This window comes from Antennarius striatus, chromosome 5, assembly GCF_040054535.1.
Source record: "Antennarius striatus isolate MH-2024 chromosome 5, ASM4005453v1, whole genome shotgun sequence".
In the NCBI taxonomy this organism is placed as follows: Eukaryota; Metazoa; Chordata; class Actinopteri; order Lophiiformes; family Antennariidae; genus Antennarius; species Antennarius striatus.
The window spans coordinates 21,428,165-21,441,386 of NC_090780.1; the positions used below are offsets into that span (position 1 = coordinate 21,428,165).

At 42.1% G+C, this 13,222-nt stretch overlaps 1 protein-coding gene across 1 annotated transcript; it reads left to right on the forward strand.

Annotated features, from left to right (window-relative positions):
- The first annotated feature begins 497 nt into the window (after positions 1-497).
- Positions 498-13,207, forward strand: grm6b (glutamate receptor, metabotropic 6b). The gene is made up of 11 exons (XM_068314981.1): positions 498-688; positions 1,753-2,330; positions 5,109-5,325; positions 6,712-6,847; positions 6,970-7,124; positions 7,320-7,460; positions 7,541-7,741; positions 8,581-8,720; positions 9,999-10,622; positions 10,698-11,009; positions 12,924-13,207. The coding sequence occupies exons 2-11, from the start codon at positions 1,809-1,811 to the stop codon at positions 13,161-13,163; spliced, it is 2,688 nt and encodes an 895-aa protein (XP_068171082.1). The 5' UTR covers positions 498-688; positions 1,753-1,808; the 3' UTR covers positions 13,164-13,207.
- Positions 13,208-13,222: the final 15 nt, after the last annotated feature.

The window sequence follows — 13,222 nt, forward strand, 5'->3', positions numbered from 1 at the left end:
TTTGTGTGTGTGTGTGTTGTGTGTGGGGGGGTCATTTGGACCAGTTGAATGAAAAAAAAAAGGAAATGCACCTAGTGCTTTCTTCACAGACGCCTGAATGATAATCCCAATCTGTGGCCATTAGTGCACTAAGAGAACAAGCAAGGAGAGGGTTTGAGAGAGAGAGAGAGAGAGAGAGAGAGAGAGAGAGAGAGAGAGGGGAGGGAGAAAAAGAGAGGGAGGGTTCACCAGGGAGTGAGAGAGGTGGGTGAGGAGGCAGAGACAGATAGAGAGAGAGAGATAGCGAGATAGAGAAAAATAGAGAGAGAGAGGGAGAGAGAGAGAGAGAGAGAGAGAGGGAGAGAGAGGGAGAGCTTTTAAGGGATTTGGCAGTGATTTGTGGAATCTCGCCGCTCTAATGTCTCGCCTTTCCTTCACTTTTCCCCGATTCTGCTGTGATTTTTATGCCCTGAAGCCTGAAAGTCATTGTTTTCATTTGGTTCCAGATTTGCAGCTATTTCTTTTTCCTACTGTTGTTTCCAGTGGTTATTTTTGAGAGCGATGATCGAGGATTTACTTTTGGTGAGGAGAGGAGAGCCGTACCTCTAGATACACCAGCAGATTTTTGGACGGTGGATGGAGGGGGGGGGCTTGTAGGAAGAGCTCAGGTGATGATTAAATTAAAGCCTGGTCAATGAAGAATGTGCAGGTAAGACGTTCATTTGCATGAAGATGTTTTTTTTTTTTTTTATTTGCAGTGATTTTAAAAGGGAAAATTATTTGCAACAGTTGTCTGAGTTTATATTTCTGCAGACTTTTAATTTACGACCAACTAAATTTCTCATAATAACTAAAGGTTTAAATATGAATGCAAGCATTTACATTCCATAAGTTTTTTTTTTAAAAAATCCCATGATAAATATTTTATATTTTCCAAATTCTGCCCGGTAACATTAAATATGCCCACACTTAAATATTTTACTTTAGATTTTGTCAATCTTTGCCACACTGAATTAAAAAAACCCAAAAAAAACCATCACCTGTCCCAACTTTTGGAGCATGAAATGCTGAGAAGCTCCAGATGATGTTTTCAGTTTTGCAAAATTTATGGTGTTTTCCATCATCGGCTCTCAGCCCTCCATCATAAAAGCTTCCAGTCTTCACTCTGTGTCATCATGCATACTGACTAAGGTCTTCTCAGCTGGAGCGCTCTCCTTGCTCTTGTCCTGTACTTTATTTTTTTCTCAGTTTGGATGCATCAAAACAAACCGCAGCTTCACACCAAAATATTTTACTTCTTATGATTTTAAAAATAAAAAATGTTAAAAAATCTGGTGATCTCTGCAGGTAAAAATCATGCGTGCATTTTTTTCCACGGATATTTGTATTGTATTCCTGCTCCAGCAACATGCACTCATTATGAGGTCTGCATTTACAATGGCATGTTGTGAATGCATTATTCAGAAGAGCCACTGAACTGAGACGCTGTGAAATCCTATTCAGAATCTCCAAGGACACCGAAAGCTGCCGATGAAATCAAAAGGAATATATCTGTCAGAAATGCATTGAGAATTTTTAATTTTCTTTTTAGCTATTTGAAAGATTTTCTTTTTAAACGATTTCCAGTGGGGGAAAAAAATGAAGAAAATACAGAATATAACATAAGCAGGTAACATTGTGGATATATATGGTTTTTAAAACTGAATGTAAACTCATCCAAATAATAATTTTTTTTACGGAATAATGACCAGACCTTGATCTGACTGCCCTCAGGTGTCACAGGTAGAGGGAGTGGCCTGGCGCTGTCAGTACCTCTGCAGGTCATCATCATGACAACAGAGGTCCACTCATTCCATCAGTGCTGGCTCCGTTCACCTTCCAGATACCAAACATGTCTTCAGCTGATGTGGGTGCTGCTGGTGGGCATCAGGGCCCAGCAGGGCACCCAGCCCCAGTCCATCAAAATCGAGGGCGACATCACCTTAGGCGGGCTGTTCCCGGTCCACTCCCGGGGACCCGCCGGGGTACCTTGTGGTGAGGTCAAGAAGGAAAAGGGCATCCACCGATTGGAGGCCATGCTGTACGCCTTGGACCAGATCAACAGTGACCCAGACCTGCTGCCTAACATCACTCTAGGGGCCCGGATCCTGGACACGTGTTCCAGAGACACCTACGCCCTGGAGCAATCGCTCACTTTTGTCCAAGCCCTCATCCAGAAGGACAACTCGGACGTGCGCTGCTCAAATGGAGAGCCTCCCATCATCCCCAAACCGGAGAGGGTGGTCGGAGTGATCGGGGCATCCGGCAGCTCCGTGTCCATCATGGTGGCCAATGTGCTCCGACTGTTTGCAGTGAGTTTTCTCTTTATTCTTACATTCATGAAACTCTGAAAGGGAAGCTTGTTTGTGACATCTCCTCTCTTCAGGGTCAGCTGAGATGTTCCCACAGGGAATAATCATTTATCCTCTGTTCCATTTTATCTTTCTAAAAATAAATCCGATGCATGTGTCTGAACATAGAGGTAACGTTGAGGCGACGCTGCACACATCTGACCTGATACGATTGTGAAACGCCTCATCTCAATAATGTGAATGAGCTGCTGTATTGATGGTTGGTACGCGTCACATGACTGTAAATCCATTGTCGTGGGCGGCCTCTGCAGGCTAATCCATCTGATTTATTCACTGTACAGGTTTTTTTAGCACACGATTGACCTTTGATAATTTATCACACTGCTTATCGAGATGATGGGACACTGAGTCCGTGTAAATCCCACATGATGCCATGTAGTCATGGACTTACTGGTGGTCAGCTCGAAATCTAGAAATCTCTAAAAATAAATTCTATCCTGGGTCTTATTGACTGAATTGATTTCAGATTTAATTAATATGAAATTTCTGCTTGTCTGGTTGACTGTCTTTAAAGCGAGGATGCTGAGGTGGGAACCAAGAAAGGCCAGCTTGCATACCGGGCAGATGTTAACTACAGAATTATAGATTCCAACCTCTGCTAAGCCCCTCTCAGCAGCTCAGGACCCTGGGCTGAAAATAGAGCATCAGGGCAGCGGGATGACATTGGTTCTAGGATAACAGCAACTTGTAGCCTGGACGATGTGGAGCAGATTTAGCTAAATGGTGTCTTATGTCCATATGTGCCGCTATCCGGACCGGGGATGCTTCTAGACCGATGGTCAATATACATCAAACATCTGCTGTCAGCCTGAGAAGAAGATGCTTCATCATCTGCTGATCACCTCCCCGTCAAGTTCATGTAGTTCTACCTAAATTTTAAATACAGTATTTTTCTGCACTATAAGGCACACCTAAAAGCCTTTAATTTTCTCAAAAACCGACAGTGCGTCTTACAATCCAGTGCAACTTTTATATGAAAAAAGCTTTAAAACAGGCCAAGTGTGCCTTAGAGTGTGGAAAATAGTGTAATAGCATAGTTTAAAAAAATTAAGAAAACTAGATACCCTGTACTGTATTTTAATTAGTTCATATGGGGATCATATTTCATGGTTCTGTTTTTTATTGTTTCAAAAAGATTTAGTAGAGTTATAATGCAACAGCATAAACATGAATAACTATCAGTTCAAAAATCCTAAACAAATCTTAACCCAAATTAACCAATTCATTATTAATAAACTGAAGATTTCCATGCTCAGCTTAAAGAAAATCTACTGCTGGATCTTCATATCTCCTGTTATGTAACCTAATAATCTAATAAAACCACTTTGTGATTTGAAACAGACCCAAATGAATGTTTGACACAATTTGTTTTTAATGCACAACCTCGCATCCGAACAACGGCGGCTTCAGGCTGTCATAAAAATTAATTAAAAGTAATTTCCTCAGATATCAGAACCGAAACAAAGCACTAAAACGGTTTATTAAATGTCCTTTTATGGTATACTTTGCGCATTGCATAAATATTTGATCATAATAATATCCCACTCTTAGCTGTCATGGAGGATAAACACATCATGAAACACACACTTATGTTTAGCATTTACTTTAATCAAACCATTAAGGCAGGGCCGAACCACAAATCGTACTTCCACGGCTCGGATGTTCGCAGATTCTCAATCATTCAGCTGTAATGAGAAGATAATGAGCAGCTCCGGGTTGTAAGTCAATACTTGTGTTACTGATACGGCTCATTGATTTTACAAAGTGAATCGGCCCAGATGCTTTCTATGGGATTCATTTGGAGGGGATTATGTGTTGCCTTGCCTTAGAAATTTCTCTGAATATAAATAAATCTAATTTCTGACACTGAAAGTGAGATTCCAGCGACATCATTGCGTCATCACCCAAGTCGATAGAGGCGATAGTAAAGAGGAGTGATGGATAAAATCGGCTCCTGGTTGGAGAAGTGGTCTCCAGCATCAAAACCGAAGCAGCCATCAGAATTAAATATATTGTATGGCTTACAGCTGAGATATGCTAGTCTTTTCCTAGTCTCTTGATCTCTGTTTCTCCCTCTGTGCTTAACGTAATTTGACTAAAACCCCTATAATCCTTCTAGATAATCTGTGAAATGGTTCTCTCGTTCCTCTCTCCTTCTCCCTTCTCTACCCCTTGTGTCTACCTTTCTCTCCTCGTCGACTCCAGAGGGCCTCGAACGCTAAGCCAGACTGGGAGACCGGCATTAGCAGGGTCAGGGTTGAGACTGTCGACGTAAAACTGTGTCATTAAAAAAGTAGCACACCAGTAAATTAATCTTCTCGTCCATTTTTTTTTTCTCTCCAAACAAATGCTTTTACAGCTGTGTTTCCTACCATCTGTATTTGACTGACATTATACCAGATAGAACTGACGGAGCACGGCGTGTTCTGAGAATTACTGAGCACACAGGCTGTTTGAGAGACGCTATCTTCTACCAGAGTCCAGTTTTGGAATTTTAATGCACTGCATGTCAGAATTAATGTGGAAAGCCTTCATTTGGGTCTTATTAAGGTTTTGTTTGTGACTAAGTGATGCATCATCCTCTGACATGGCTCACTGCCTCTTTTAGTCACTCATTTTACCTTTGGTATAACATATTAGCCTAAAATAATCAGCGCTGCCCATGTTTTCTACTTGACCCCATCCTTTGGTAACCACTGACCCGTCCCTGTGTCTCAGATCCCGCAGATCAGCTACGCCTCCACCGCCCCGGAGCTGAGCGACAACAGCCGCTACGAGTTCTTCTCCCGGGTGGTGCCTCCTGACTCCTACCAAGCACAGGCCATGGTGGATATAGTGAAAGCCATGGGCTGGAACTACGTCTCCACGCTGGCGTCCGAGGGAAACTACGGAGAGAGTGGCGTCGATGCCTTCCTCCAGATATCGAGAGAAGCAGGTTGTGTTGTCTGTGTGTGTGACTCATTGCATTGACTAACATAGGAGGCCTCCACTTGAAGAGCTCAGATGGTGTTAAATGGTTCAAATTAATCACCGTCAAAATTCCAACATTACTAATTGAAATGTAAAATCCAACAGCACAAATCTCAGCAATCCTCAGATGGATGAAGTTTTGAACAGATACCTTAAGGAGTCCCTCCGACTTTCCTTCACGACCACTAAGAGCGTGACATTTTGACTGAGATACCCCATAAACGCTGGATGAGTTACAGTGCAATTTAATTTCATCTTAAATTTTAATTGTTTTGAATCATTAAATTCCTGCAATATTTAAACTCCCACATGTTCTGGCTCTGGTTTTGCATGATAAGTGTTAGGAAGCACTATGCGGAGTGTCAGTATGGGTTGGCATGGCATGCTAGGAAGAAGACTCACAGCTACCAGTGTGGCTATAAAACCTTTATATTATCATCATTTTGACAAGTTTTCTAGAGATCTTCACCAAGGAGGTCATGTTTTCTACCAGGTTGTGTATTTGATTGCTGGTTTATTTGTCTGCTAGAAGTATTTAAAAAAAACCTAAAAAACTGGATGGATTTGAATGAAGATGGAAGGGTTGGCGGAAAAGACATCTTCAAATTTGGAGTGTGCCACAATTAAGCGATGGATTCAGGAAGCTTTTCTTCTTTTTGAAAATTATAAGATGGAAATTTTATTGCATTTGTCAATTATGTATGAACTGTTCAACAGATTTTCATGAAACTTGTGGTGGATTGAGGAACGTACCGAAGAAAAATCAATTCCATTTGGACATGGATTTGAGGATTGTTTTAAAGGGCAGTTACTATATTATTCACTTGGAGATTTTTCTTTTTGGCCTCCAGAAGGAACCACTGACTTTTGGAGTAGAACCATGAAAAGGATTGGACATATTTTCTATGCTTAATAGCAAAAATAATAATAACTTGAATTGAGAATGAAGAATTAAGTCCATTTAAACAGACTGTTGTTCACACACATTTTATCGTAGCTTCAACATTAAAGTAGAATTTCAAAATAAAGGCCAGCATGACTTGATCAGCCAATGTCCCAAAGGAAATCATATTCATTTAGCTTGATTTCAATCTATACTCATTAACTGCTTGGATTTGCTGCATGTCTCCCCGTGGACGCTTGAGTTGAAGAGACACTGATCAGCACTTTGAAGAACATTGTCATCCGTCATAAACTCATCTGTGAAAATCCAGGTCAAGACAAAAGCCCAACACTGGTGAAAACTTCACCTCCTTGGTGGAGGTTATAACTTTACTGTGCAGCGAGGGGACAAAACGAGGATGCACACAAATGATAACGTATTGCTCATCTCTTTGTCTCTCTGACACAGGTGGGCTGTGTATCGCACAGTCAATAAAGATTCCTCGAGAACCCAGACCAGGGGAGTTTGATAAGATCATCAAGAGACTGATGGAGACCTCTAATGCTCGCGGGGTCATCATCTTTGCAAACGAGGACGACATCAAGTGAGTCGAGCTTCAAGAAATAAAAACAACAAAACGATCAAACATCTTGAATGATGATCTAACTCCGCCTCGAGCAGAGGAGTGAAGCAGTGTCAGTTAAAGTCTAATCTGTCTCCTTCCAGACGAGTGTTACAGTCTGCCAAAAAGTCCAACCTGACAGGGCACTTCCTGTTTGTCGGCTCTGACAGCTGGGGGGCCAAAAACTCTGCTATTCAAGATCAGGAAGATGTGGCGGAGGGTGCTGTCACCATCCTGCCCAAAAGAGCTTCTATTGATGGTGGGAAACAACTACTGAATAAAAAAAAACAGTCTCTGATCGACTAGATGCTGTAGGAATATCCACATTAGATTTGAGGGATTTATAGTCAATCAGTCAATGAATTTGTTAATTTTCAGACAATCTGATCATTGATATGACTGCTTGATATTACTGGTTTTCTTGAAACGTGGTCTTGTTTGTTAAACGACGCAGGCTTTGACCAGTACTTCGCGTCAAGATCTCTAGAAAACAACAGGAGGAACATCTGGTTTGCAGAATTCTGGGAGGACGACTTTAAATGCAAACTAACTCGCCCCGGAATCAAGTATGACCTCGGCAGAAGGAAATGTACAGGTGAGCGATGAGTTCATGGGTAAAAAGTCAAGAAATCTAGGGCGGTCTTAAAAGTATTGCTGGTTTGGTCGTCTGTCAAGGTGACGAGAGAATCAGTCGAGACTCTCAGTACGAACAGGAGGGCAAGGTGCAGTTTGTGATCGACGCTGTGTACGCCATGGCCCACGCCTTACACAGCATGCACATCGACCTGTGTCCCGGCTTCATGGGCGTCTGCGAGAAGATGGACCCTGTGGAAGGACGGATGCTCCTCCAGTACATTCGCTCTGTAAACTTCAACGGTAAGTTTTTGACATTCAGTCTGTTTTTCTTTTCTTTTTTTCTCTCTCTTTCATGCTATACGTCACGATTTAGATTGAAAAAGAAAGAAAGTTTCATTGACGTGATCAAACTGGTCTTCAATAACTAAACAATGGGAGATTCATGTCGGTTTAAAAAAAAGAATGCTTTCCTATTGCTTCTCCTCACCGCTTTTGAAATTTTGAAAATAAGGACATCTTAAAAAGAAAATACTAGAATAAAGGTCAACTTAAAGTCGTAAGCCTTCAGATCTTCTTTTCTCTGCTAATGTGTCTATCTCCACAACACAGTACAGTACATTCCTTCAAAAGATACCCCCTCCCAAGGGCTAACTCCTCGCTCTTCCCTCGACACAATGCTCCAGCTTTTCATCTTTATCTTTCATTAAAAAAGTCACAGTTTAGAAAAAGAAGAAAAAAGTGTTCTGTGAAAGCATCCTATTTACCACTCTGCTCTTGCTGGACGACCTTGGCTCGTATGAAAAAACATTCTGAATGAGTGCCTGCAGGGACCTGAGAGCAACATTCAGTTGCATTCAGGCTATAGAGCAGAGTGCAAAGAAAGAACGTCTGCATGGAGGAGAGACTTCACCAAAGAGCATCCTGCACTCAGCTTTCACTTGATTGCACAAGACTGCAGAAAGCAAACACGAGCGGTATTCAACGGCGCGTGGGCGTTTTCTCTGCTGCTGAGGATGGAGGCGCATGTTTTATATACCTTGAGTTGTTTGTCTCCCCTGACTCCTTTGCATTATTTTTTTGTTTTTGTTTTGTTTTTGATATATTACCAGTTACCAAAAGCTCTGTCTTCTTCAAAACAGGCAGCGCAGGAACTGGAGTGATGTTCAATGAGAACGGAGACGCTCCTGGTCGTTACGACATCTTCCAGTATCAACTGTCTAATGTCAGCAACCCCGGTTACAGGGTCATCGGCCAGTGGACCAACCACCTTCGACTTAATGTAAAATTTGTGTCTTTATTGTGACTTTTGCTATTTCTATTTGGTACTTGACATTTCGAAAACAGCTCACATATCTACAGGCCAGTAACCACTTGGTATTGCTTATTCTGGCATAGACACTGGAAATTGAGTCATACCCTGGCCTGCTTTCGTCCAAACACAAACTCTTACAGTTCCAATGTAAAATTGTTCCTATTTAATGCAGTGTGACACAAATTTATATTTTCAAAATACTGGGAAAACTGCAAGATTTAATTGTTTTTTACTCTCATTTAATCCAACACCTAAGCTACATGCTAACATGCATGGGCTCAGCAACATAAATGCTATAGGAGAAGATCTGAGAGGTTTTTTTTTACACAGGAGGTTAATCAGTTTTGATGTAAATGCATTCACTGCCGCAATGTGACGGGTAGTTTTGACATTCTTTCAGGCAGAAGCCTTTAGGAAGGGAGGTGATGAAATACAAAGAGAACTTTCATGGTGAATACTTTGATCCAATCCCATCCACTTCATTTATAAAGCACAATTTAAAAAACACAAGGTTTCCAGAGTGCTCCACTGTCACTAGATAAAAACACAACAGACGCGCCATAAAACCATGAAAATAATGCAGTTAAATAAAGTATCAATTAAAAATCCGATAGAATAACTTAAAATAAAATTGATGCTGATGAGGAGGGTGGGACAAAGTGAAATTATCTTGAGAGGAAGAACTACTTTACCACCACTACCAACTACCGCTGACTACTTTACTTGTTAATGGATCCTGATGTCTTCAGATTATCTGCATCTTTGGAATTAGCCTGAGCCAGGCTAGCGGTTTCCTCCTTTATGTTACCTAAATTAACTACAAATTTAGCCCACAGACGTGACAGTTGTAGTGAAATTTAGTTTTATATCACAGGAGTTGTAAGACTACAATTTTGCCGCAACAGGTAAAAATGGTACAGCTAAACACGCTCAATACAATTAATATTTAACAATAATCTTTGGATATCAATAATGAATCCATTAAATTATGTGGTACTCTACTCTTAAACTAACTCTGAGGCAGTCAAACTAAATGTCTGACATGCCAGAAATGTAATGAGTTGTTAGACCATTCAGTTAATGGATCAGAACTGAAACATGACGTATATTCTGCCAGAGAATAGGCGGGATTTCAAACCCTTTTGTGGCTACAACCTACCTGACTCATCTACCTTAACCTCAAGATTTTAAGCTTTCACAAATCCATCATGATGTCACGTTTGTCTGTTTTTGCATCCACCCAAGTCGGAGGAGATGCAGTGGTCGGGCGGCGACCGTAAGATCCCCGAGTCGGTGTGCAGTTTCCCCTGTGAACCCGGGGAGAGGAAGAAGATGGTGAAGGGCGTTCCCTGCTGCTGGCATTGTGAACTCTGCGACGGCTACCAGTACCTGCTGGACGAGTTCTCCTGCGACATGTGCCCCTTTGACATGAGACCCCTGAAGAACCGCACGGGATGCCGGCCTACACCCATCATCAAGCTGGAGTGGAGCTCTCCCTGGGCCATCATCCCCGTCTTTCTGGCCATTCTGGGCATCCTGGCCACCACCGGAGTCATCGTCACCTTCATCCGCTTCAACGACACGCCCATCGTTCGGGCCTCTGGACGTGAGCTGAGCTACGTGTTGCTGACCGGCATCTTCCTCATCTACCTCATCACCTTTCTAATGATCGCCGAGCCCAGCGTGGCTGTGTGCGCCTTCCGCAGGCTGCTGCTGGGTCTCGGCATGTGCATCAGCTACTCCGCCATGCTCACCAAGACCAACCGGATCTACCGAATCTTTGAACAGGGCAAGAAGTCGGTCACACCCCCAAAATTTATCAGCCCCACCTCTCAGCTCATCATCACTTTCATACTCATCTCAGTGCAGGTATGCATGCAGATAGTTTCCCTCACATCACGTAGACTTTTTCTAGCGCCCTAACTCATCATTCTTTGTCTGCAGTTGCTGGCGGTGTTCATCTGGTTTGGCGTCATGCCCCCTCATACCATCATCGACTATGAGGAGCAAAAGCCCCCAAACCCAGAGTTTGCCCGTGGAGTCCTGAAGTGCGACATGTCCGACCTGTCCCTCATCCTGTGTCTGAGCTACAGTATCGTGCTGATGATCACCTGCACCGTGTACGCCATCAAGAGCAGAGGAGTTCCTGAGACCTTCAACGAGGCCAAGCCCATCGGCTTCACCATGTACACCACCTGCATCATCTGGCTGGCCTTCGTACCCATCTTCTTTGGCACAGCGCAGTCTACGGAGAAGGTGGGAAGCTTCACATTTTCATAGGGTTTACTGGTTGCTGCCCCTGTCATTGGATTTTAACTATTTACTTCAGTTTATGAGGCTTTATACTTCAACTATTACCTGATATTTTAAAGAGCAATACTTGCATATAAAGCATGAATAAACTCCGCAACAGCTTTGTCTAATAAAGGCATAAGTAGAAACACATTGATGTTTATCCTAAAGGCCACTAAAATAAACCCCTTCAAATTTTTAAAACACTTCTGGATTTTTAGACCTTTTTTGCCCAGTTAAACCATTTAAAGGCCATTTACATCAGTAATAATTATCCATAAGTGTAACATAAGTTTATTTTCAATTATTGCAATTGTGAATATTGTAATTTATACATGAAAGTTGAGTCATAAAGAATCAATTGGCAGATTATCCCAATTTTTCTAGACGATGTACCAGAAAATAGTGAAAAGGTGATATTTTTATAGTTACTGTTATCACGTTGACCAACATGCAAAAATCTATTTTAAAGGGAAGCAGGCCAACAGAGTGGAAGGGGGGTGGGCGCGTTAAAACGATACTTCCTCTGTCGTACGATGTAACCTATTGATCGATACATTGATGCATTCATGTTTAGAGCCTTGCGCTGTTATAACATTAAATATTAAATTGATTATGTTTGCTACTCGTCAGGTTTTAAGTACTCTAGTGCAACAAAAGGCGACACACAATAACAGAGTAACAGTAAAAGAATCCCTCACATGTTGTAAGTGAAATCTGAGTTTGCTGTCTGTCATGTTACATTTCCTTCCTGCTGTACTCGCAGACATCCGGCCTCCACTGTACTAAGAGTGTAATTTAGCTTGTGGGCTATTTCTGCCGTCACAAAGTATGAGAGTGTTGGGGGACTAATAGAAGCCCATATTATGAATCAGTCAGCCCGAAACAATTAAGGCCCGAGGTGCTTTCAAATTCTTTTCACCTCTTTCAAATGAAAATGAAGTGAATTACGAAAAAAAAAAAAAAAAAAAGAGGGAAGGAGGGCAGGAAAAGGAGGTCAGAGTTGCTCAGGGACAGTACGGACCGTCATCGACCAAATCCGCCCTCCCGTTCATTTAGTCATCATTAATGAGCTAAATATAGAGCCTAACTTTTGTGTTCCTAATTGAAATAATGGCTTTTATCCTCCTGTCATGTGCAAGACCACGTGGAGGAGGGGCTGCTTAACCTGCGTGATGTCTGTGTTTACCTACAGAAGATGTGGGGTCTTCTTTATCCAGACTTCACTCGCCTCGGGCCGAGTGTATGAATATAATCCACTTTGTGCTCATAAATAAGTCCCTTTTTAAATTAAGAGGTCACTGAGGGAAACTGATAAAAAGCATTGACAGAGATGAATAGGGAAACTATATTGTATGGACAGCCTGTGAGAGGCAGGGATGTGCTGCTGCTGAGGATAGTGTACAATTTATGACTTATTTATGCCCTAAATATCTCTTATTTATGACACATATGGTTTGATTTATTTATGACCTGTAAGGTTTTTCTCGAATAATGAGTTCATAATTCATCGGAGGCAGATCTCGGGAGGAGTCGCTTCTCATTATTATTGTTGGATTTGCAATAAGAACAGTGAGGAGTAGATGTGGTCAAAGACCGTAAATAGATCTTTCTATCCTGACTTCATAAATCATTCATCTGGTGGAAAACACTGCCTTCTGGAGTTTTGAGATGAAAATGGTAAAGAATGCATTTTGACAACCTATGGGATGACGTATATTTTCTTAAACGTGTGCAAGATGATATAATCAATTATTAACTGGACACTAATGGATACTTCCAGAATTCTGAGAAATAAATCAATGTCTTGCTCAGAAATAGCAATGTGTGTGTGTGTGTGTGTGTATACCACTCTGACCTGCTGCGTCTCTGGGGCAGATGTTCATCCAGACCACCACCCTGACTGTGTCCATGAGCCTGAGCGCCACCGTGTCCCTGGGTATGCTCTACATACCCAAAGTCTACGTCATCATCTTCCATCCAGAGCAGAACGTTCAGAAGAGGAAGCGGAGCTTCAAGGCCGTGGTGCAGGCGGCCACCGTGTCCACGCACCTGTCCCAGAAGTCCAACGACAAACAGAACGGAGAGTCTAAGATCGAACCGGACAGATCGCAGTGAAATAAATGAAACCAGATGCGTACATTTATCCCACCTGACACCACAGAGACGACAGGCAT

Excerpts from the sequence above, each read along its gene's own strand:
- grm6b (XM_068314981.1), top strand. The coding sequence starts at position 1,809 with ATGACAACAGAGGTCCACTCATTCCATCAGTGCTGGCTCCGTTCACCT. Across the intron at positions 2,331-5,108 it reads ATGTGCTCCGACTGTTTGCA|ATCCCGCAGATCAGCTACGC; the intron begins GTGAGTTTTCTC and ends CCTGTGTCTCAG. Across the intron at positions 7,125-7,319 it reads CAAAAGAGCTTCTATTGATG|GCTTTGACCAGTACTTCGCG; the intron begins GTGGGAAACAAC and ends TAAACGACGCAG.